Source organism: Mauremys mutica, chromosome 20, assembly GCF_020497125.1.
Source record: "Mauremys mutica isolate MM-2020 ecotype Southern chromosome 20, ASM2049712v1, whole genome shotgun sequence".
NCBI lineage: Eukaryota > Metazoa > Chordata > Testudines > Geoemydidae > Mauremys > Mauremys mutica.
In genome coordinates, this window is record NC_059091.1 from 5,165,390 (window position 1) to 5,190,831 (window position 25,442).

General features: G+C 45.1%; 1 protein-coding gene across 1 annotated transcript in view; it reads right to left on the minus strand.

Annotated features, from left to right (window-relative positions):
• GALNT6 (polypeptide N-acetylgalactosaminyltransferase 6) overlaps nucleotides 1-25,442 on the minus strand; it is a 40,635-nt gene that overhangs the window by 11,791 nt on the left and 3,402 nt on the right. The window contains exons 2-5 of the mRNA XM_044995661.1: nucleotides 15,928-16,518; nucleotides 11,361-11,533; nucleotides 4,121-4,270; nucleotides 2,547-2,781 (exon numbers count right to left, since the gene is read on the minus strand). Of these exons, the coding sequence (XP_044851596.1) occupies nucleotides 2,547-2,781; nucleotides 4,121-4,270; nucleotides 11,361-11,533; nucleotides 15,928-16,415 (1,046 nt within the window). The 5' untranslated portion in view covers nucleotides 16,416-16,518. The remainder of the gene's footprint in view (nucleotides 1-2,546; nucleotides 2,782-4,120; nucleotides 4,271-11,360; nucleotides 11,534-15,927; nucleotides 16,519-25,442) is intronic.

Below are 25,442 nucleotides of genomic sequence, written 5' to 3' on the forward strand. Positions count from 1 at the left end.
GGCTGTACATGGTATATGAACAAAAGGCCAGGAGCTGCGGCTGGCTTTGGAGGTTTGTTTTCGGGTCTGATTTTCGGATAACTCAAGGGCCTGCAGGGCCACGCCAGTCCAAAGCATCTCAGCACTAGATCTGAGCTGGAAAACAAGAATTCTGTTTTGTGAAAATCGGCGGTTCTGAAACGGGCTTTAGTTTTGCATTGGAACGATGAAACTCTCTGAAAATTTCCATCAAAAAACATGAGCCAACAGCTCTGTGGTTAGGTCACTCACCGGGGATGTGGGAGATCCAGGTTTAAGTCACTGCTCTGAATCAGGCTATTGGGTTGTTCTGGGAGCCCACCCCAACCTCTCAAAAAAAATCCATCTCGGATATTAGACACCTTTGTGACGAACGTTTCATCAAAACTGCTACGTTTCCATTCGAAGTTTTGGTTTTTGACAGATCGGATTTCTCAGACAGAAAAGTGTTTCACTGAAAAATTCCTGGCTAGCTCTGCTGGCATCTCTCAAAGTCAGGCCTGAGGCAGCTTGAGCGGCACTCAACGTCTGACACATTCAAAACATGACATGCCCAAACTCAGCAGCTCTGTATGAGAGCTTGGCTGTAGGGCGTATTAGGAAGGGTGGGGTCAAGGGGCTACCCCTCCCCACAAAGATACGTGTGGCATGGTAGATGGTGTTTGTCTTTGCTTCTTTTCTCCCCAAGAAAAAGGACAAATGCCACCTAGAGCTGATTGGGGGAAAAAAACAAAAAACCCCATTTGGTAAAAAAGCTTCTTAAATAATTAAAATTTCTTTCATTTTGCAGGGTTCAACCCTCCCATAATTTTTAATTGATTATTTTATCCTCCCCGACCCCCTTTTTTGGGGGGGGGAAGGAGGGGGAAAAGGGTGGCCACCTGATTAAAAAAAATTGACTGGAAAAAAGAAAGCAGAAGTCAAAAAAATGAAAATAACCCCACCAATATTTTAAAAATTGTGAAAAATTTTAAATGGGTCATTTTTTTAAAAACAAAGATTTTCCAAATTCTGAAAAAGGCTGACAAAACACAAGGGAGAAAAAACCACCCTCTGCAAAAAGCCACCACCACACATCATTTGTCAAGAAGAGTTTGGTTCACTCCAACACCCAGGACGATATTTGCAGGTCAGATTTTCCCTCTAACAAAACAGGCCACATTGAATGAACCTCAGACAGATCCGAGGGCTTGTCTGCACTAGAAAGTTGCACCGCTTTCTCTATCCCAGTATAATACCACCTAGCTCTCATCGCTCTTTTCACCAGTGGGTCTCAACGCGCTTCACAAACTTTAATATACTGATTCTCACAACACTCCTGTGAAGTAGGGCAATGCCATTATCCCTATTGCACAGATGGGGAACTGAGACACAGAGAGGCTACGTGACTTGCCCAAGTTATGCAGGGAACCTGTGGAGGAGCAGGGAATTGAAACTAGGTCACGCTTCTCCTAGGCTACTGCCGTCATCACTGGACCAAGCGGTATAACCCTTCTAGTGTGGATGCTGTTACACTGGAATAAAGGTGCTTATATACCACTATAGCTTATTTCTATATGGGAATAAGCTATACTGATATAAAGCACCTTTATGTCAACATTACTGTTGCCATTAGGGGTTGTACCTGCATTCTGCCAAACCTAGTTATTAGACTTCTATGGATAATATAGATGTTTACTGCTAAGCATTTCCCTCCAATTTTTATCAATTTAAAGTTTCACAGTTCTGCAAAATTATGGTAGGTTGGACCACGGGTTGGGGTGTGGGTCACACAATTATTTAATGACAGTAGTTGCTGAGATTCAGAAAATTAAAGCTTTATAACAGTAAAAAAAAAAAACAACAAAATTGTCACCATCACATGTCAAAAATACACACTAAATATCCTTAAATCAAACTTTAATAAAGTTCTCAAGCAGCATTTTAACTTCACCCATCTGTAAATTTCAGTAATTATTGAGGGAAATATTTTTCCTTGGTTTGTGTATGTATGGTGAAATTGACATTTACTGACATTTACCGACAAATCTAATCCTTCCAAGCCTAAGGATAACTAAACGATAAAACAAACAAACAAAAAAATCACATCCCTGACTGGACGGATATATCTGTGTTTAGACCAGGCCTACGCAGAAAACCTTGCAACTTGAAGAAAAAACAAAAACTGCTCCTCACATAGAATTATTCTAGTATTTGTTAACTACATCATTAGCCTGACAAGGAAGACCAAACACTCCTTTCCATTACAGCCTATTGCGGTACTGTATCACATACTCACAAAGAAAAATAGTGTGTGTTACCATAACACCCAGAACCTCCAGTCACTGACAGGGCCCCATTGTGTCAGGTATTGTACAAAAACAGAACAAAAGTCCCTGCCCAGAGGAGTTTACAGTCTAAGACAAGAGACAACAGATGGCTACTGACAGGGGGAATATATGGAGCCAGTGAGACAATACTGGCCAACATGATAAGCAGTGGTCTCAGAAGACTGCAATATACCACAGGCATATTCATTTTGCACTTACTTGATAGGGGTGGTCTCATCTTTTCTTCTCTGCTTCTCCTTAGGAGGAATGGCCTCCCACCCAAAGGTCAAACTCCAGTCAAAATTTCCCCGACTGTGTTGCTTTCCATACTGGATTGGCTTGGAAAACTCAAAGGTATTCAGGTCGATGGTGGTGATGTCTGGACTCACTACAGCAGTGGGTTCCTCTGCGATACGGGATAAGAGAGGCTCCAGCCAGCCGTGGAAACACTCGCCTAAGAAGCAGCGAAGAAGAGGACCATGAAGGAGGGGTTTCATCACTACTGGTTAGACTGCAAGCTGAATAGGAATGGTCTACGGTGCTACCCTAGCCCTCGACACAACGGCCCCCAATTTCTGGTGGGGCATCGAGACACCAGTGGAATACCAATGATGAATGAAATATTCTGGTGAGACCGGCCTCACCCTGGGTGGAGGGAAACAAGTTCTGCCCCCTTCTTGGAAGGTTTGAGAATAACAGCCAGAACACACTGTATTTTCAGGAAAACACTGTCATTTCATAGTGGTCCATATATTGCTAGCCTTACGTGCACAGAACAGCACTTTCCGCTGCAAGAAATCCCATTCAAACAACTGAAAAAAGGGTTCATGTAGGAACAGCTTTTGGTTTCGGCTTGCATTGCAACTGACCGGCCGTCCTGCAGAATAAAGCACTGCTCAGCGTGAGCGAGGCCCTGTGACACTATTGATTATGTACAGGAAACCAGGAAAAAAGGCAAAAAAAACCCAATCACCCCCCCTCCGCCCCGGTAACCCAGGCTGCTTCCAAACACACGTCTTGTTGTAAGTGGGGTGGGGGGGAAAGACCGATCAAAACTGGAGGTAAGTAACTATCCAATCGGCATGACTGAAAACAGGGCTGGATTTAGGGGTAGGTGACCCAGGTGACCGTGGGGTGCTGGGCTTGGGGTTCTGGTTTCCTTGTTAGTGACAAAGGGGAAAATAGAATGTTTGAAGTAAGATGTTTCAGGGATTCCGTATGTGCCGTCGTAGAACCTCCCAGACTTTCCGAGAACTACATTTTCCTCGAACCTCCTAAATGTCGTCAGCCACACCCAGGCGGCTATGTAAGGGGCCAGACATTGCCAGTCAGTGAGATACAAGAACGAAGGGAAGTGAAACAAGAGCCCAGCTGGGATATTGTAAACCGTGTTTTATTGTGTCACGGTGAAAGCATCCCTGTTTTAAAACGTGGAAAGTGTCAGTTGCGACCAATAATGGACATATTTAATGAGACGCCACAAAGGTATCTGCTGAACCCCTGTCTATGCAACATGCTTAACACGTAACGTTTGACGACTTTCTAAGACTGCAGAACGGAAATGAGCTACAAGTACAATACAAAAAGTTTTTGTTAAACGGGGGAGGAGGGTGTGTGCCAAAGACGCTCCTTGCCTGGTGCGCCATTTGGCCTAGGGCCGGGGCTGGACCGAAAAGAACCCCAAAAGCTGGGGGAAATGTAAGTTCTTTCTAAGTAACATTTTCAAAAGCAGCTAAAAGCCACACCCGGGGTCCCGAAGCTGACTCAAGGCAGAAAGGCCCGGCTATACTTACAGTGAGCATCCAGGAAAGTAAGCACCTCTCCGCTCGCCACCCCGGCGCCGAGTAGTCGTGCAGTTATTAACCCTTTCCTCTCCTGCTGCCGCACAACTCTCACTATCTGCAGCTGCTTCACGTAGAGATCCAGTTGGTCTTTTAAATAGTCTGAAAGGGAGAGTTTATCACATGCACAGGAAGTGAGACGGGATCATAATTCAGAAGGTCTGACCGACCTCAAAGCACTTTGCAAAGGCAGCAAGTGATACTCCCATTTTACAGATGAAGACATAGTGGCGGAGGCAGGAATTTGGGGGTTGGACTAGATGACCTCCTGAGGTCCCTTCCAACCCTGAGATTCTATGAATAGAAATCAGGTCTTCTGAGTCCCAGTCCTGTCCCCTATCCACTGAGCAACACTGCCTCTCCAGAGAGGGACTGCCCACCCTAAGGTATCTCCTCACCTCATCCCCATGCGCTTCTTGCCCAGAGCAAACTTATTAGCTTTGCTGATCATGAAAATGTGGCAGTATCATAGTTCTAAATACGCAGAACACACTGTGGGCTTGACACACACAGCACTTGCATCAACACAACCTGAAGTCTGAAAACCCCCAAAATACGTGTTAATTGACCAGACTGAGCCTAGGTCTGATCCTCACAGAGAGGTCTAGATCCATGACAAATCCAAGACAAATTCCAACCTTTTAAAAGTTGTTTCCCCCCCTCAGCTGAGACTCTCTCTTTCCCACCCCTTCAGGAAAAAAAAAAGAATTGAATCTTTTCTGCAGAGCCCACTGACTCAAGACAATTACCTTGGTTTTCTTCCACCTCCCCACTAAGATTCATGTCTAGCTTGAGCTTAAACATGGAAAAACAAAGACACCATCCCTCCAAAAAAGGATTTTTTTATTTGTTAAAGTGAGAGTGGGCCTTGTGATGAAAGGCATTCTGCAATCTGACCTATGGAGCTCTTCCTGCAGCTATAATCTCTCCAGCTTTCTCCCATCGAAGAGATTAGTCTGGGACTCGATGGTACAACTGAAAAATTCTCTTGACCCGCAGTTAAAACTTCATCATGACCAAGCAGATGAATTGTCACCGGGAGGGGGGGGGGAGAGGATGGGGGGAGTGCGACTTGCTCAGAGACCAGGCTCCGAGTTGAGTACACAAAAGGGGAAGAATTAGGCTTTCCCTCCTGACACAAAGGCAACAGAGGATGAGCTCAGCAAAGGAAAGGAAAGGGATGAAGGAGAAAGAAATATCTTGGTTTACTCTGAGAGAGGCAGGTTTAAGCAATGCAGGTGCACAAAGCTACTCCCATCCCCAACAGAAAGAGAGAGAAAAAAAAAAATCAGGTCACCCAAGCCTCTTCAACATGCAGCCAGGAAATATTCCCCAGTTAACATTTCAGGGGCTAATATCTACCTTAGATATTTACATGGCCTCTATCCCTGTAGAATCTGGGTACCTCATAACCTTTAATGTATTTAATTATCGCAGAATAGTAACAGTACCTGTCTTTTATGTAGTGTTTTTCATCAGGAGATCTCAAACACCGTTGCAATCTGAAATATATTTATTCTCCCAATACCCGTGTGAGGCAAGGCAGTGCTGTTAGCCTCACTTCCCTATCTGTACAATGGGGATAAGGAACTTGCCCAAGGTCACACAAGGCAGCCTGTGACAGAGGAGGGAACTGAACCCAGGCATCCTAGAATCTCAGGCTAATGACCTAACTGCTGGACCATTTTCCCCAATGATTGCGGAAAGGAAATGATTAGTGAGAATCTAGGCGTCTGCGGAGTGAAAATGGAATCTCAGATCTGGTCATATTATGGAACAAAGCAGGGAATTACACTCTTCCAGCACCTCTAACTTCTGAACCTGGCACATGGCTACCTAAGGACATTCAGGCTCACGTAAGCGGCAACAACAGAGTCCGCTGCTGCTGCAAGGCTCTCGACAGGAAGTGGTGAAGCAGTCTGCGCTTCTGTAAACGTCAGAGCAAAGCAGCTGTGGAAAAGGCACTCGAGTTACTGGTTACAACTGAGTCCACGGCTCCAGCACCCGGGCCACAACAGGAAACGGCGGCAGAACAGAAAGCACAATCCACGTTAGAGCATGTTTTGTAAAGCGTGTTGGCCTGCCAGTCAGGATTCCTTCCCCGGCTTGTGTGTCACTTCCGCGCTCTGTGCCTTTTTGTTTTCCCTCCAATACTTTCACTAGTCTATTTAGACAAGCTCTGTGGGGCAGGGCCTTTTTCACATTTTGTACAGCACCTAGCACCAAGGGCCCCTCTTTCCAGGGGAAGACACTTGGTGCTCCTGTAGTGAATAACAGTTGCTGCTAAAATGCAGGAAGCTCCAGCTGGTAAAAGCCATCCGCAACAGAATTAGGCTGAAGTGGGTGACGCAGTTGGGGAGGGGCGGAAATGTAGTGCTGCTTGGTGCTGAAAGAAAATAAAGCCTCCGCCATCCTATCAGCATCCTTTTCCCCAGCATAAAGACACCAGCACAACAGAGGCCACTGAGCTAGCAAAGCAACTGGAGAGCACATAAAAACGGCACACGAGACAGTCTATTTCACAGGACAGTCTACAGCGCTCTTTTAAACAGGCTGGGTAGTGGGCAGGAAATGAGATCCGCTTAATCTGATAAAGATGAGTTGGAAGCTTTATAACCAAGTGCTAAAGTGTCAAATGCCAGGTCTGTCTTTAGGGAGATCCAGTTTTCCCCCCCCATTAAATTAAGAGTGTAGAGAGGTCATTGGAGGCTTGAAACATCTCTGGATTAGCAGGGGGCATGCTTCAGCCAGCTGACTTGATTTTGTTTGCATTGTCAGAGCGAGGGCTCCATTACTGCTGCAGGGAGTGACTCATAGACTTTAAGGTCAGACGGGACCATTATGATCATCTAGTCTGACCTCCTGCATGATGCACAGTAACACTTCCCTAAAGAGTGCAACAACAAAAAGAGCATCCCCTGTCGCAAAATGTAAACCTCTTCTGAGCACCGAGTGGGAATCACCACACACGGCACATACCTGTCCTCTCGCCAAACTTCTTAACCGGCCTGCTTGCTGGTGGATATGTGGGTGGTAACATTCAGCTAGGACACTGGACAGAGTCATTCAGCAAACCTAGGTTCTATTTCGGGCCCTGCCACTGACCTGCTGGCGTGACCACGGGCGAGTCACTTCCTGCCTTGGTTTCTCCACCCTTTCTTTTATGCATTTAAAATGATAAGCTCTTCAGGGAAGGGTTTTCTCTCTTCTGATGGCTATCAGAGGTGCGACTGCAGCATGTGTATCCATACTTGCGCTAGCTATCTTGTTACCAACAGCAGTGAATGGCTGAAATGCAAGCATGCATAGGCGCCGACGCCATGGTTGCTCCGGGGCTGGAGCGCCCACAGGGAAAAATTAGTGTGCGCTCTGCACCCACCTGCAGCCAAGCTCCCCTCACCCCCCGCCTGGAGCCGCCGCGTCCCTGGTCCTCCGCCTACTTCCCAGTGCTTGCCGCCAAACATCTGTTTGGCAGTGTTAGCACGCTCGGAGGGGTGGGAGAGCGGGAACGTGGCGTGCTCAGGGGAGGAGGCGGGGCCAGGGCAGGGATTTGGGGAAGGGGCTGGAATGGGGGTGGGAAGAGGTGGGGCCTCATGGAAGGGGTGGAGTGGGGAGCGGGGCCAGGGGCAGAGCGGGGATTGAGGACCCATGTGAAAGAGGGGAAGTCGGCGCCTACGCAAGCATGCACTCAGGGTCCCAGGCAGGCTTGTACAGCCGCGATTTCACTATTATCGGTATGCGAGGTAGATCAATTAAAGCTACCTTGGGTACGTTTATACATGCTACAATCACATCCCTCCTTTGACTGCAGTGTAGATGCACAGGGTCTGTCTACAGAGCATTTATCATAGTGGAGCTTCTTGGAGCTTCTAGGTTCTACCATAATACAAACAAAAAGACAAAGCCATCCCACAAACTGAGTAAAGCAAATCATAATATAAATTTCCCCTCCACTCAGTGTCCACATGGTGTTCATATAAACACACATCCCAAAATAAGGACCCCTCAGCCCTATATGGTGTTCAAAAGGGAATTAGGGTGGTCACCTGTCTGGGTTTTATCCCGATGGCCCTGTTTTTGGCTTGTGTCCGGGTGCCATTTAGGGTTGCTAGGTGCCTGGTTTTTAACCGGAAAGTTCAGTCGAAAAGGGGACCTGGCAGTGTCTGGTCAGATGTACTGACTGGACACCAAGAGTCCAGTTACCGCAGGACAGGGGAGGCACTGGGTCATTAACCCACGCCAGCCCTATTCAGCGGGGGCTGCCTCCTCTCTGCAGCAGCTCCTGTCCCCGGAGAAAAGGGAGCCCAGCCCGGGGGGAGGCATAGCTCAGTGGTTTGAGCATTGGTCTGCTAAACCCAGGGTTGTGAGTTCAATCCTTGAGGGGGCCACTTAAGGATTTGGGGATTGATCCTGCTTTGAGCAGGGGGTTGGACTAGATGATCTCCTGAGGTCCCTTCCAACTCTAATAATCTATGATTCTAAGATGATCCAGTGAGCAAGGAGGGAAGACAAGAGGCCCTGCCCCCATCCCTCACTCCTAAGAGAGGCGGAGCAAGGGGCGGGGCCTCAGGGGTCCAGTTACCAGCAATTAAAAAGGTGGCAACCCTGGCTTCCACTATAGAGGTCCGTGCCGCTGCCCATTCACCTGCCGCAAACTGAAGATACTTGTTTATCCCCACCCCCACCACTTGGTCAAAGCTTGATCTTCTCCGGGATCTAAGCTGCAGGCAGATCTGATGCTGAACCATGTGATTAATTTGCCTTGGTTGCAACGAATTTAGATCGCTAAATGGCAGTGTGCCTTGCAAGTGAGTAATTCCCAAGGATGGAAAGCATAATGTGTTCTGTTTACGGATATGGGAGGGGTTCCCAGCTTGTTACTTGGCGACAGTTATGTGCAGAGATCAGATTTAAAACAAACAACAAAAAAAACAACCCACCAACAGGATTCAGCGCTACCAAGAATCAAGGAATCCGCCACATAGGGTGACCAGACAGCAAGTGTGAAAAATCGGGACAGGGCGTGGGGGGTAATAGGAGCCTAGATAAGAAAAAGCCCCAAATATCAGGACTGTCCCTATAAAATTGGGACATCTGGTCACCCTACCGCCACATATACAAAGGGGATCATCTGAACGTTACCAACTCTTTGGAATTGCACCTCCCTTGCATGTGGGAATGGAAAGCGGCATTTAACCTAAAATAAGGCATGGTCAGGATTGCCAGGCCAAACACATGACCTCCACTCCCTAGCCCCCACCTCCACAATCGTAGGTAGAAACCTGTGATTCATTTCACCTGCCCAAAAGAAAAATGAAGTTTGCAAGTCTCCTTTCCTTCTCGGAGGAGCGTTAAAGAGCCTAGCTCATTTGCCAATTGCTGAGCAGACGGCATCAGTGGAATATGCCACCCATAATTAACCCAGCGTTCCACAGACCTTTGGGAACTAAGCTTCCTTTGAGGAAAGTGGAACTAACCCCCTTCAAAACCTGGCACTTCTTGTTAAAGGCTCAAAACAAACAATAGATTATGGAGCTCTTCCTAATATAATACTTCCTCTCCTTTCATGCTCTGGCAAGCAGTAAAACACTTAACAGTGTTGATATTTCACGCATCACCCAAGTTAGCACCTGCTGAAGTGAATGGGGCAGTTCACATCTCTCTGAGCGATTGTTTCAGGCTCTCTGCAATCTCAGGCAGACGCTGCTGTGCCTGTTACAGATGGGTCAAGTTAGGTTGCAACAAAGCCCTGAAAAGAGCTACAGAAAAGAATTAAAGGGCTGAGACTGGAGATCGGGAGGCCTGTCCCCTCAGGGATGCATGCCTTAAGCAGGCTTGCTGTGTATGCGTGTTGTAGTAACATGCAGAACAGGAGCCTCGTGCATTGTGGGAAGCGGCTCTTCTGAGGGAGCCTTATCGGAAGCTTTCCCTGGCTGAGCCACTAGGAACTCTTCAGCGCTCTCATTTTAGCCGAGTCGCCTCTGGTGGGCTGGGTCTTGTCTGGGAATCAACTCTTTGCAGGCCAGCTTGGAAAAAGCTGACACCTTGGGAGCAATTTTGTTACTGCTGGGTGGAAATTAGCTCACTATTATTGGAGTCATCGCTGCGGATATTACTCTCCCCATTTCCTTAATACTGTCAGCTCCATGCACCGAGCAGCTTAATGCATTTTTTTTCCTTTTTACTGGCCAAAGATTCCAGCCTCGTAGCCCCGAGGGAACGTCCTTGCAGTTTAATGGGAACTATTTGCAATTGTGCTGAAAGGCTTTTAGGACTGAGCTCTCTTCAGCCCTTTGATGACCAGTTTCACTTGAGTTTGGTGCAACAGACTGTGCTGTATTGTTATTTTTTCTTGAGGATCCTGTTGCAGGTGGACTATTTTCACACCCAGCTGTGCATCACAGAAGCTGAAGCAGAAGCCACTTGAGACTAACTAGAGGCCAGCATAAAAGTTTAGAGCTCTTAATGTAACTTGGAATTGGGCCCATAAAATCCCTTTTTGGGCTGCTATGGCTTTTAAGCGGCTGTAAAACAACCCCACTAAGAGCATCCTTTGTGCAAGCAGCTTCTTGAGCCCGTAGAACTAATAAAAGCTCTACACCAATGCTGCTTCCAGCCCCCAATATAGGGGCACATGTACTGTGCATGCACCATGGCTATTCTATATGCTTTACTTCCCAGGGCCTAAGTTAGAGCAGCCCCAGGGCAGCTCTAGCTTACACCAGGAACTGGGTTAGCTCCTGCACAGTCCTGGAATAAAGGGAGTTTGCCCTCATGCTAATCCTACTTAAGCCCTGCCCCATGTGCAGAAAGAGTAACTGAGAAACCAGGCCCCAGCCTTCCAGTGGGAGGGAAGGGGCCTTTTAGCAGCCAGGGAGCTAAGAGATTGCCATGTAGGAAGGAGGCTGCACTGCACTGAAACTCCAGAGACCTGGTTTCAGTATTGGGCTCAGACACAGGCTGTGCGCGTGACCTTGGGCAAGTCACTTAATCTATTCTGCACCCCAGTTCCCTATCTCAGAGGGCTGCTGCAAGGGTTAAATCCCTTAATGTCCATGAGGCGCGGTGATGAGGTACATAAGTTACAATGGTACTGGGGAGAGGGAGCAGGGGACCCCCATATCACCCAGAGACTCTGCAGTGCATCTCCCTGGATGCGCTTCCCACAACCAGTTCCAAGGCCCTAACTCACCATCTGTGCTGGCGTCGTCCACCAAAATGATCTCCTTCAGTAAGATGGCAGGGGAGGAGTGCAGGACGCTGTACACGGTGCGGAGCAAGGTGGACCAGGCCTCGTTATGAAACACGATGATGACGCTGGTGGTGGGCAACGGCGGGCAGCGCTTGAACTTCTGATCAATGCACCTACGAGAGAAATCGAGCCTAGTTAGGGAGGGCGTTTGTAATGCCCTGGCTGCTCTGGGCTTTGTCTCCCTCCAGAGCCTGGACCTCACAGCTTTATGGGTCTGCTACGGTCTACAAGCTAGCAGGCCTGATCTTTTAGCTCAAGCAGCAGCAGCCTGTGTGGTTAGATCCAGAGGACCCAGATGGCAGGTTGTCCTATCCTGCAAAGATTCAAGATTTCAAAAACCTTCTCCTTCTGCATCCAGAGAAAACAGAGACCTTTTGCTAAGTTTCTCAAAAGAGGAGACCCACCTCAGGATAACCCAGTGGGATATGGGACAACCAGGTTCAAATCACTGCTCTAAACCAGGCAAAGCAGGGATCCATGTTCCCCCAGGTCCAAGTCCCTGATTCAGGGCAGGGATTTGAAGCTGGGTCTCCCACATCCTAGCTAGGTGCCCTAACCAAAGTGTCATCAAGACGGATACATTTCTGAAAAAAAACAACAACACACCACACACGTGTCACGTATTGGCATTTTCTGATGAAAAATCGTTTTATCAAAGAGATTCCCAACCAACTCTATTCCCCTACTCACTCCCAGCAGCTGACCCAGTCGGGACATCCTCCCATGCATATTTGCAGTGCATAATCCAGCATGATTAATGCTCTCCAGTGGCAAGCTGAACATCTCCTGATATTTCTTTACCTAGGTGTTTAATCCCAACATTCAGAGGCGATATCCAGCTCTCATCACGCCTTATACTTAGATTGCCAAGCTTTTGGGGGCAGAGACCATGAGTGGGGCTCCCAGGGATGACGGCAATACAAGTAATTAATAGAAGGGCAGCTTTTCTCATTAATGTGCAAGGCCACTTAGCAGCCACAATGGGAACTGAGCTCTGAAAATTTGTGAGAGCCAAGTCCTTCTTCGTCACAGAGCGGGTGCAGCGGGAGGAGAAGCTTGCACTAAAGCATCATTCCGGACCGAGAGGGAACCTCATTTTTCAGTGGTTCACTCACTTCACAGCCTCTCCAACACAACCGACCAGAGGGGAACATTCAGTGACAAACATGGCGGCGGTTTTTGCCAAATAGACTGAGACTCCTTCCCTTCCCGTAGGCCGCCCTACAGCCATCCCATTTCATTTGCATCTGCTCTCAACATGGGCTCGGCTCTATATCCTGTTTCCAATCCTGCTCCTCCGGTGGGAAAGGTTTACAAACCCCCTTAAGAATGAACTCACCTAGCAGTGATATGTTTAAACCAGGTTCCTAAAGCACTCAGACAGCCAGGCTGTAGCCTCCAAGGTTAAGATCATCTATTTTAGACTCCTCCATACCCTCTGTTACTTTAGCATTGGAGCACCTCTGTCTTTTAATCTATTTAGCCTGCCAACACTCCACTGTACAGATGGGAACGGAGGTACAGACACACTAAGTGACTTGCCCAAGATCTCACAGGAAGTCTTTGACAAAGATCTCACAGGAAGTCTTTGACAAAGCAGGGACTAGAACCCAGCTCTCCTGAGACCTAGGCAAGTGCCCTCACCACCCCACCTCCCACGTGTCTAGTACTTTTTGGGTGCCTAAGATGAAACCTTCTAAAAGGGCCTGATTTTCAGGTGGCAAATGCTCAGCACTGTTACTATACATCTGAAAATCTTTCATTGTTCAAGCAATACAATGCATATGTAAATAGTATACGTATAAGAATATGTAAATAGAATTATACTCTTTTTGGAAGAAGAAAATAGTTAGCTCCCAGCTACAGCCAGTTCAATATCTATGACATTTGGGATAGGCTGTTCCTAAGGGTGGCATCAAAGTGAGTCTTGAAATACTTTGGGGCTAGCATGAAAATGAAAAGAAAGAAAACAAACCCAAAACCAACTCCCTCTTCTTTTGATTCGACCACACGCGAGCCCCGTTCTGAACTTGCCGGAGGGTGTGTGAACGGTTCCCTTGCATCCTACATACTTCAGCTGCACATCAAACGGGGAAGCGTTCCACATGGCAGATCAGGTTCTGCTTCGGCCTCGAAATCAAACAATGACGGCCCCTTCCAGCTGAGGGGCAGAGCCAATTTCTGCAGCTAGCCGATTTCTGTCCGGTTCTGGAGCGCTTTACGCTTTCATTTAAATTGGTTTATGCCTTTTCGGTTGACTGAATACCATTCCTGTGCTTCCCCCTGCCAGAACTCAGCGACCTTCCATTGTCACAGCCACACCTGCTAGCCAAAGATAATTGCCTGCTGGGGGAAACAGTCTGCAAACCGGGTCTGGGCTTCTGACCACTATTCAAAGCCATTTTCTTGAATGCCCTCCCTACAAAGCCTTTCCTAACCCACCTCCCGGCAAGGGGGCAGGCTGACATCTCAGGGTGCCTGGCTGAGACCACAGGAAGGTCAAGCCTAGTCTGGCACATCTGACTCCTTTAGCCATAGCAGGAAGGTAGGGGGCTGTTCCACTCAGCTAAGAAAGAAAAGTTAGGGCAGGGCTTCCTAGGAATAAAGGGAAAAAGAATCGATAAAACCCAAGGGCAGTCTGGGAACAGGGAATTAAGTGTTTTTGAAGTAGGCAGACTTTTCTCTGTCTTTAAAGGGGGGGGCTGTATCTGCACTGGGAGACTTATGTTGGCTGGTTTTTAACAAAGGGCAGCAGGAGAAAGTTGGGTAGGAGAGGAGGGAAGAAGGAAAGAATTATTGCCCTAGGCTTTCACTTGAAGTCTGCTGTAGGGAGGTTTTCTTGTGATCTCCCTTTGTCCCAACAAATCAGAGTTGACAGTCAAACTACGGCCACAGTCTCTCAGGATTCCCTACCATCATATCCATAAAAGTCAGTCAAGCAATCATATGGCTAGGGACTATTTCACACTAGTAACTGGCCGGTCCTAGATAAGGTCGTTAAGCTCAATCAACTTTCTCCCTGACTTTAATGCTTGTCGGGCGTAGACCTAGTCTACATTGCAGAAGTTGCACGGGGGGTAACAAATGGAAAAAAGAAAAAGATCAATCTAGATATACTACGGATGCACTTAAACTGATTTAAACCTAGATTAAACCGCTTTCGTTTCATTGAAATTCAGGTACAGTTGATTTAGTTACATGAGTGCAACTTCTGTAATAGAGACAGGCCCCTGGAAATCTCACACACCTGGCTCTACTCACATATACCAAGTTGGACTGGTGCCTATGGGCTGAACTCTGCCCTCCAGTGTATATGTGCAACTGACTCAGGTCAATGGGAGGATGTTGGATGTATCAGAGTGTGAAATTTAGCCTAGATACTCAGCTGCAGATCTGGGAGTTGCAATGACTCTGCATCTACTAGGTGAGTTTATTTCAGTAACTAAGTTCACCCCATGCACAATAGAGCTTTTCTGAAACAATGCCATGAGTTGGGATGTGTCTCCATTCAGAACCTCATCTACCCCGGCCAATATTTACGGCTTGCAGTAGCAACTTCAGATTTCAAATGAGAAGTACAGATGCACCTGTCTGCGAAAGGAATGGCACAAATTCTACATAGGTTGGTTTAACAAAAAACCCTTTTTCAGAAAAACATTTTGGTGGCGTTTGTGATTGATTACCTAAGAAGGAAGGAATGCTAGGCTGCACCTGAAATCAAAACTGAAAAGCAAATGAAATGTCAATGAAATACAAACTAGCTGCCTGGACCCTGTAACAGCTACAGTAAAAACCCTAGCGATGGCCTAAGAAAGGAAAGATGCTAGATAAAGAGTGAGTTTTCTGAAGCACTGCTTAGAGACCTTCAGAAAACACTACTGGGTCACTGCTGTAATGCAGAGAACACTCAGACTGCCAAGATGGGCGTCAGACTTTTCAATGCAGTCCACACATCTTCCATGCTCTTAAATTGGAAGATGTGAGGTTAATTCCTCTGGCTTGCTTTGAGAAAAGAAACTCTCCCTTGCCTTGCACTTGGGTCGTCATTTACACCTGGGCAAAATGGGTGTAACATTTTTCACATTCATTGTGCACAAATATAAATGATAAAATGCAACGCAGTGCAGAATCAGGATCTGGAGAGGATAGCAACGAGAAAGCCTTCCCCCCTCTCCACTGGATCTTACAGCTGGTCTCCATCAGTTGAAACCAGTGCAACTTTCAGGTGTTACTTTAAGGCGATTTAGTTAAATCGCCTTAAAGTAAAGGGCCACATGGCCATTCTCATTTTAGTTTAACTTATATCAGTTAGGAACAGACTTATGATGAACCCAAATTAAGGTTTACAGGGGTTGAAAACACAGATTTAAGTTATATTGGTGCAACTTGCGTGTGTAGACGTGGCCTCAGTCCAAGACTCGGGTTTACAGATCCCATCTCTCCTACAGTACTGATTTTTGTGCTGCTATTTACAACAGGCATGAGAAGAGGAAGGGGGAGTTCTTACTCTGGAGGTCGGCTGTCAGGTCCCAGCGCCCTTTGGAGAGAGATCTGGTCGCTGGCAAAGGCATTGAAGCAGTGCTTCTCATAGCCGCGTTCCTTCTCCTTGGTCTCCTGCGGTGTCCACTGGTCCTTTTTAAAAGCTTTGCCCTCAGCTCCTGGGCTGTTGGGGTCTTGGGGCGGTCGTTCCATCAGTGGTTTCAGTTCAGCTGGGGTATAGTAGCCTGGAAGGCAGGACTTGCTGCTCTGCAAAGGTACCTCTTGCTGAACCGGAGCCCGGATCTGTAGCTTTGGCATCGAGTCGCGAATGTTATTTACTGCCCCCATCATCATGTCAATCACTTGGTCTTTCCTCTCGACAATGTTTTTCAGCCAGGGCTCCTCGGTGTGGTCCCCATTCCCGACATCCTTCTGTATTATGAAGAGGAAGATCACAAAGACCACACCCACCAAAGCCAGCTTCAATGGGCCATAATTTCGTCGGAATAGCCTCATCTTCAGGGATGCTTCCAAAGTCCCCGCTAAATTAGAGCTATGTGCATTTCAGGGCTTTACATTCTTGGGCTATTCCATGGCTATCTGATGTCTTGTTCCTAACCTGGGGGAAACAAAGAAATATGTATGAACTCTATTTACTATAAACTCATGCTTACCTCACTAATGTGCCACTGATAAAGAACCTAGCAGATGGAATTCATTCTAGGTACAATGTGAATAGATCATTTCATTTGAGATGTAAGAGAGAAGACATGACTCCTTGGAATTATTGTGATCCACTGGCAGAGTGTGTAAGGGGAAGTCAGTGGGGGAACAGGACCTTCCATTTCCTGGGCAATTCTACTAATTTTCAAATGTGTTTTCATTCCCAATCAGAACAAAACAATGAATTTAGAAATTTCCAGCCAAATGAAATTTTTTTTGGGGAAAAAAAATAGCTTCAAGTCAATTGAAATATTTTGTTTCAATTTGACTTTAAAAAGTGATATTGTAATTTAGAATAGAACATTCATTTTAAAACTACTTTTCATTTCAAATGTAAAATCAAAATGTTATCAAAATGCTATGTTTTGATTTTTTTTAAACCACACAAAATCAACAAGTTCTCACAGACTGTTTCACTTTTCACTAATTGGCATTTTCCGAACGAAAAAATGTTCTGTTGGAAAATATTCAGCCAGCTCCAGTGTGGAATATTAGCTCCAATATCAAGGAGACATTCTACATGTGGAGATTTTGGTTGTTTCTCTGGACTATCCAAATCTCTTGGGAGTCTGCAAAGCTGGGCTGAAATCTCATGAGTTTGTTCCTGTGAGATTTTCCAGTATTTTCTGCTTCTGATCATGCTGGATATATCATGACAACAGCCCATCTTGGAGTATTTTAGCAATTTCGTGTCCAGTCCTGTACCTAAAACAGCAGCTGCAGTAAATATTAAAAATGCAAAACAACAAAACTTTATCCAAACTTTTTTGAATCTCGCCACCAGGTTTGAAGACCTATCCAACAGATAATATTTTGCTTGATCATAGAACTGGAAGGAAACCTCAAGAGGTCATCTAGTCTTGTCCCCTGCACTCGTAGCAGGACTAATTATCTAGACCATCCCTGACAGGAGTTTGTCTAACTTCCTCCTAAAAATCTCCAATGATGGAGATTCCACAACCTCCCTAGACAATTGATTCCAGTGTTTAGCCACCCTGACAGTTAGGAAGTTTTTCCTAATGTCCAGTCTAAACCTCCCTTGCTGCAATTTAAGCCCATTGCTTCTTGTCCTATCCTCAGAGGTTAAGAAAAACAATTTTTCTTCCTCCTTGTAACAACTTTCTACATACTTGAAAACTGTTATGTCCCCTCTCAGTCTTCCCCAGATCTCAGTTTTCCCCAGATCTAAGAGTCATGGATAAAGATCAAAACTAATTTCATGCTGGCCTCAAGGCAACTGAAGATTTTGTTTTTTCAGACCCATTTATGGAAGATGTGCAATACTATATAATATACACATTGTTTTATTAGGTACTATAGATCCAGGATATTTATTTCCCACTACAACAAAGATGAGGGAGGATTGAAAGAAGCTATGGAGATTGGAATAAAGTTACACGTATGGAGGCTAGCTGACACACACAACTTAAATTCTAGGTTAGTTAAATAGTTAGGTAGTCGCAGTTCGATTAGTTGCATCAGATCATTACCTACCATGGGACATAAGGCTGGCTATATTAGTTTGGCGGTCTTAGTAGAACTTATTGCTACACAACCAGTAGGGCAAAATTCAACCTCAGCCTGAACACACAGGATTCCTGGTGCTTTCACCAGGAGTTGGGTCTATTTGCATCATGGATTCATTTGAACTTTTGAGACAGGTGTATCTGTAGGTCAGGAGTGATGGGCATTCAGAGGAATGTGATATGTGCTTTACTTCAATCCAGAAGGGAGTGTCAAACTTTACACACACACACACACACACACACACACACACACACACAATTTAGGTAAACGAGTATATTTCTGGCACTGGCAGGACAGTTCAGGGGTTAGAGCACTAACCTAGGACTCTGGAGATTCAGGGTCAATTCCAGGCTCTGCCATGGGCATGCTTTGTAACCTTGGGCATGTCACTTAATTTCTGTCTCTCTGTTTTCCCCATCTGTACAATGGGGATAATAGTACTGTCCTGCCTCATGGGGATATGAGGATAAACATTAAAGATTATGAGGTGCTCACATACTATGGAAATGGGACCCTGATAAGTACTTAAGATCAACAGGAACCTATACACTTTTTGAGAGCATCATTCACCAGATTCTACCACTTTCTACTCACCTTAGATTTCCAGATATTTTAGTCTTTTTTTAGCTTGAGTAATTACACAGATGCTAGTGCTTAATGTCCTGAAGTGGAATGAGACACCTGCTATTAGCTCAGAGGGCTGAAGGTTATCTCTAGCGTTCCTGTTTTCTTGGCTGCGTGAGGTTTTATGTGCCAAGAGAGAAGTGGCTGCATCTCTAAAGGCAAGGGAAAATCCAATCTATGTCCCAGGGATGTAGAGGTCATTACTTTTAGCTACAAGGAAGACTGTGGGATCAAGGAAACCTTAGCAGGAGAGCTGTAAGCAAGCCTGCGGCCATCCCGACATTGACTTTCAAGCGTACGCGCTGTGCAGAAAGAACAATCCTGGGACTGAAATTTGGTGCTATGAGCCTTGACAGATTTAAAGCTGGCAAATACCCATTTATGTTAATGCAAAGGTAAATCTAAATATTTTATTTTAATCTCCCTACTGACTTTATTTAGATTTAAAATGATACAAGACACCTCTCCAGGGCTCTAGGCCCCCTAAGACATTCACTATATAATAGAATGAAGTAACAGCAGCATTAAAACAATCATTCCACAGGAACTCAGTCAACCAGCCACCAACAAAAACTCCTTTCAGCCTCTTCATTGTTATAGCAAATCCTCAGCCCTTTCCAGAAGCCCTCTCAAAGCAGAGATCTTTTGCAGTGTGCCTGAAAGATCACCTAATTTGGCTCGTCATTGTGGACGGAGCAAGTTCAAGAATCTGGGAATCCTGAGAGAGAACACCCAGACAGGTCTGGATTCTTGAGTCTGATTGTAAGTTCGTTGGGGGCAGAGACAGTCTTTCTGTCCTGTGTTTGTCCAGCGCCTAGCACCACTGGGGCTCGTAGATGCTACAATAATGCAAATAAATAATAAAATTGATGCTGAATATGCCTCTAGATGGGTGCTGCCTCCACTAATGAGTGACACTGGGCAGTTTCAAGGGATTCTCTCCTTGTTAAAATACCAATGGGAAGCTTTTCCTCTCTACTGATAAGCCACTTCCAAGCCATTTCTCCAATTCCGTGGCCTCACAGAATCAAAATAATCTGTGTGTTACTGTTATGCTCAACATGATAACGGCATACAGAATACACTACTTATGTTTCTGGGTGAAACCGAGCTGGGAGGGGTTGCAAGTGCTTTGGAGGACAGGATTAGAATTCAGAATGATCTTGAAAAACTGGAGAAATGGTCGGAATTAAATAGAATGAAATTCGACATGGACAAATGCAAAGCATTACACTTAAGGAATAACCAACTGCACAACCACAAAATGGGAATTGACTGCCTAGGAAGGAGTACTGCAGAAAAGGATCTGGGGATATAGTCGATTACAAACTAAAGATGAGCCAACAGTGGAATACCGTTGCAAAAAAAAAAAAGAAAAAAAAAAGAAACCATCATTCTGGGATGTATTAGCAGGAGTGTTGTAAGCAAGACACGAGAGATAGTTCTTCCACTCTACTCAGCACTGATAAGGCCGCAACTGGAGTATGTGTGTCCTATTCAGAGCAACACACTTCAGGAAAGATGTGGGCAAACTGGAGAAAGTCCAGAGGAGAGCAACAAAAATGATTAAAGGTTTAGAAAACACGACCTACGAGGAAAGATTGAAAAAAATTAGGTTTGTTTAGTCTGGAGAAGAGAAGACTGGAGCGGGGAAATTATAACGGTCTTCAAGTTCTTAAAAGGTTGTTATGAAGAGGAGGGTGATAAATTGGTCTCCATATCTATTTAGGACAGGACAAGAAGTGATGGGTTTAAACTGCAGCAAGGGAGATTTAGATTAAACATTAGGAAAAACTTCCTAACTGTAAATGCACTAGAACAAATTCCCTAGGGATGATATGGAATCTCAGTCACTGGAGGTGTTTAAGAACAGGTTAGACAAACACCTGTCAGGGATGATCTAGATAAACCTTAGTCCTGCCTCAGTGCAAGGGACTGGATTAGACGATCTACTGAGGTCCCTTCCAGGTCTATATTTCTATGATTCTATGAACATGGCCCATGGGCCACATATGAGGCAGCAAAGTTCAGCAGGGCTGTCTGTTTTGGTCACTTTTGTGGGACTCTCAAAAAAAATTTGGAATTTTCTTAAAGGGCACCTCAAGACTGTAGCAGTCTGACATAATTCTGAGACAGGCAATCAAGCAAAAATACAACGGCTAACTCCTCCTTCTCCAAAAATCCCATCCTTCAACAATTCTCCATGTCCCTGTCCGAACGTCAGCTCCAATCAAACACCGTCCCCTCCAAAGCTCTCAATAAGTATGAACTTTGTGGAACGATCTGAAGGGCAGAGCCAGGCGAGTCAGGACTAGTGAGAAAGGATGGTCCAGTGGTTTGGATGCTAGCCTATGACTTGGGAGACCACGGTTCCATCCCTTGCTTCTTCCTGCACCTAATGTTTATACTACCTGTCTGTGCTGTAACCCACAGCAGTGTCTCCACTTTGACGGCAGAATGGAGTTTTCAATGGTGCAGGCACACACCAGTAGTTTTTCCTGTTAGCCCAGGAAGCTGACAAAAGAAACCAGGATTTAAGAGAGATTTCTTGCCACCCTGAAACGCCATCCACTGAAGGGTTTGCCTCAACAGCCACGTCAGCAAACTGCATGAACCGGATTTTTTGGCAAACTTCACCTGAAGCAAACAAAAGAACCTCTGCAGTCACTATGCTAAAAAGCAGAGGCATTTTAAGACGGTTTTGGGTTCACACACTTGGGACTGCACTTGAAACATAATCAGAAGTGTTGGCTTTCATAAAGCTCAATGAGCTCCATAGCAGCTCAGAGCTTTGCCTCATGCCGTAGTTATTTTCTCCTTATAACCTGCACCTTACAAAGCTTATACATGGCTGAGAAGAGTTTGTTGCTAAAAGACCAAGTTGTTGGCAGAAGCATTACTCCCAGGAGCACTGGGCTGGTAAATTCAGTCTTGCAATAATGAAGACTTAAGATACAATCCATACTGAATCCTTCCTGCTGCTATGAAAATCAGATTTGTTTCTCTCAGCAAAAGCAGAGGGCTGTGAAATCAGAGAAACTCTTCTACCAGAAGATTACAAGACTGATTTTTCCAGCAAAAATTTTATGGCCAGATTCCCGGAGGGGGAGGGGGGGGGAAATGACATTATTGGTCCCAACTTGAGGAATTATTAAAAAAAAAATTTAAAAAATCCACTTCCCGTTTAAAATCCAGAATATTGTTGCTATAGGGTAACATCTTCAAAAGCGTTTAAGTGACTTAAGCACTTATGGCCAGATTTTTGTACAAGGTATATAGGTACCTAGTGGGATTTGGGAGCCTAGGTGCTTCGGAAAATCCCTTTAGGTACTTATCAGCATCTTTAGGCACCTATGTACCTTTAAAAATCTGGTCGTTAGGAGCCTAAAATTACATTGAAACTTAATGGGATTTAGGCTCCTAAATACCCTCAAATTAGATTTAGACCATGAGCAACATTTTCAAAAGTGCCTATATAATATGAATTTTTACTAGTTAATTTTTTGCAATGTATCACAATCTCCCCCCCCCGACCACCCACCGCTGCTCCTGTCAAAACCACACTTCTTGGGACATGAGAAGGAGTTAGATACTCCTCGTCTTACCTTAGCAGTGAGATCTCGTCTAAGCAACAAAAACCCACCGCACTGATATTTGGTCAAAATGAAATACCTGCTCCACCCATGCCAAACAGGAAGTCATTTTTCTCTGTTTCAGATGGATCATAACCAGAGTATTAATAAATGCAGTGGCTTGTTGATTTTATAATCCAACAAAAGACACACACAACCAACCTGTTTGACAGACATTTCAGCCTGAAAAAGCAGCCGGCCAGTTACTACTAGTGGCAGAGTAACAGACAGCTCATATCCTGTCTGAAATAAAATGACATCTTCAACTCTCTACAAGAGCTGAGTCATTACGACTAAACCTGGAGCACACAGAGAGAGTGAGTTTGATTTGCCAGGGTGGATTTTACAGCTATAACTTCATTTACACTTCTCTCTACTTAATTCATACTTTCGGCACCAAGCACTTACTTCCCACATCCTCCACAAACAAAACCAAAACCAAACAAAACCCCCAAAAAACCAAAACACCACACCCCACCCTCTTAGCTCCTCTGGTTTCATGTGCTGGTTAAACTGGACTAAGAGAGATGAAGGCCTGAGAGGACCGTGTGATAATCTAATGATCTAACCTTCTGTATAACACAGACCATGACATTTCCCAAGACCTACTTACTCGTGTATTGAGCACTTCGCATTTGTCATACACAAGTTTTTAAACCCAAATGTTCTTTGTGTCTTCATTGCACTTCAGAAGCTACTATGCTAGGGACAGGCAACGAGATTCAGATGAAATAATGACTGACCAGAACGTTAGCTTTTGAAGCTCAGGCATCCAGCGAGACAGTCACATACTGTGTGTGAGACACTAGCATGTGTAATCTCTGAACTTCCTCATTGAAGCCGGAGGTGGAAACAGTATGATAGAGCCTATTCTTGCAATATTTCCGAACCAGCTGAAGCAAAGACGCACTAGACACCTTGCAAGAAAAGAAAATGGTTCTACTTTCCCCGAAATGACACCCCCACCCCCAAAAAAGCAAACACCACAGCCTTCTATTCTACGTGGCATGCAGGCAGCAGCCAGTTTTATCCACTTACATATTTGCACAGTAGTGCAGAGATTAGCAGCACACATAACTACGATATTTACTTGAGGAAACAAATGCCACCAGGACACTGTTACAATGCAAAGTGTGTGATCACTTTAATACAAAGACACTCCTGTGTGAATTAATTGTCATTTTGCATCTCTCCTTGAGCTGGAACAGGTATTGTATTATTAAGTACAGGAGATCCTTCTTTCCTACCCCTGGAGGTTCTTTAGATAAACCAAGACTGGGCAGAGTTGTTTAGACCCAAGTGATTTTCCCATTTTCCAAGGTGTATTGTTACCAAATGCATTAGAGGGCTCAAAAATAAGTTTTCCCATCGACTAGCCGGAGGTTGATCTCAAAGAAGGACTAGTTTCAATTTCCCTCTCCCGCAGCTTGAGAAAGTTATTTATTCTCATGTATTGGCTTTCCTAGAGCATTTGCCACTGCAGCATCTGAGCTCAAAGGTCAATCCACTCAACAACCCTTAAGGAAAGGAAGTTTTATTAGCCATGTGCCCAAGGTCACATAGGAAACTCACAGCTATGCCAAGAACAGAAGTCAAAAGTCAGCTGAGTTCTAGGTGAGTCTAATCATCCTCTCTCTCTCTGTGGCCCCAATTCAGCAAAGCCCAGGAGTATTATTCAATCTCTATTCAACAAGACACTTGAACATGCTTTTAATTTTAAGCACATGCTTAAATCCTACTGAAGTCAATGAGGCTTTAAGTGTTTTGCTGAGCAGGGACTGGATTACTGGTGTGCTTAAAGCTAAGCATGTGCTGAACTGCTTTACTGAATAGGGAGCTATGAACAGAAGCAGATGCACTGGAGTTATCTGAATGCAGATGGTGGAAAAAACACTGAATCGGGGTTACATTTGGAGGGCTTCTCACAACCATGAAGGGTTGAACTGTAGTTTTTAATTTTATAACTATAGACCCTCACATATTGGTCATTTAGCCCAACTAAGCCATGACCACCAGCTGCTAATTTCAAGTATTTTCATTCTGTATGTCTTGCTGCTTTTCAATGGAATTCCCATAGATCACACAAGAATCTTTCATTCTGGCAATTCCAAAACACTGGAGAAAACACTGAGTTCTAGTCATGACACCAAGGCAGGGGGAGAAGGCTCAGGGATGTACTAGCCACCCAAAAGCACGTCCAGTTACTGCAGGAAGCAGACTGGATAATCCATATAGGTAACTGAGGTTCGACAGGTACACGGGATGTCTCTCTCATCAATGACACAAATACTAACCCCTAGAAAGCAAATCCATCACTGCATCTCATCCTGAACACCATTACACCTTTACTTAGCATCACCACTTTCCTTTGTGCCCTGCACTATTCCATAGGCCATCTCCCCTCAGTTATTTTCCTGGACAGCAGTTCTGTATCTAAATCTTATTCCACTCAGTCTCCCTAAGGAAGGGTCACATTCCTCAGCTCAGGTGTTCAAGTGTCTTCTGGTTTAACTCACTGACCACACATTGTCCCATAAAAGAAAGTGACATCAGATTAGCCTGGGTTAGGCTACACGCAGGGAGAGACATCATAGCCATATATTTTCCAAGAGAAACTCTCTCTCCACACACTTCCCACCATGCTCACTAAGGTAAAAAATTAATGTCCATTTAACTCAGCGGGAGAGTTTCCATTTGGCTTTGTATTTGACAGGAAATAAGTACCTGGAAAAGCCAAGTGCTGATAGTATGCTTGGTGCTGAATGAAAACACAATCAGAAAGACTAAGAATAAATAATACATATATTTTTCTATTATTACTATTGTACTGGTATCACCATTTTGATTCAGGACAAAAAACTAACAAAACTATAAAATTAATTAGAAGGTCTGTAAAGGATAGTAACACAAAAGACCAAACTGATAACTTCCAACAAGATGAGGAGTTTGAAGTCTTTTGACAGTACAGGGTTGTTAGTAACCACAGAGGACTAGGAAGAGAGGCTGTTAAAAACAAACAAACAAAAAAATCCTGTCA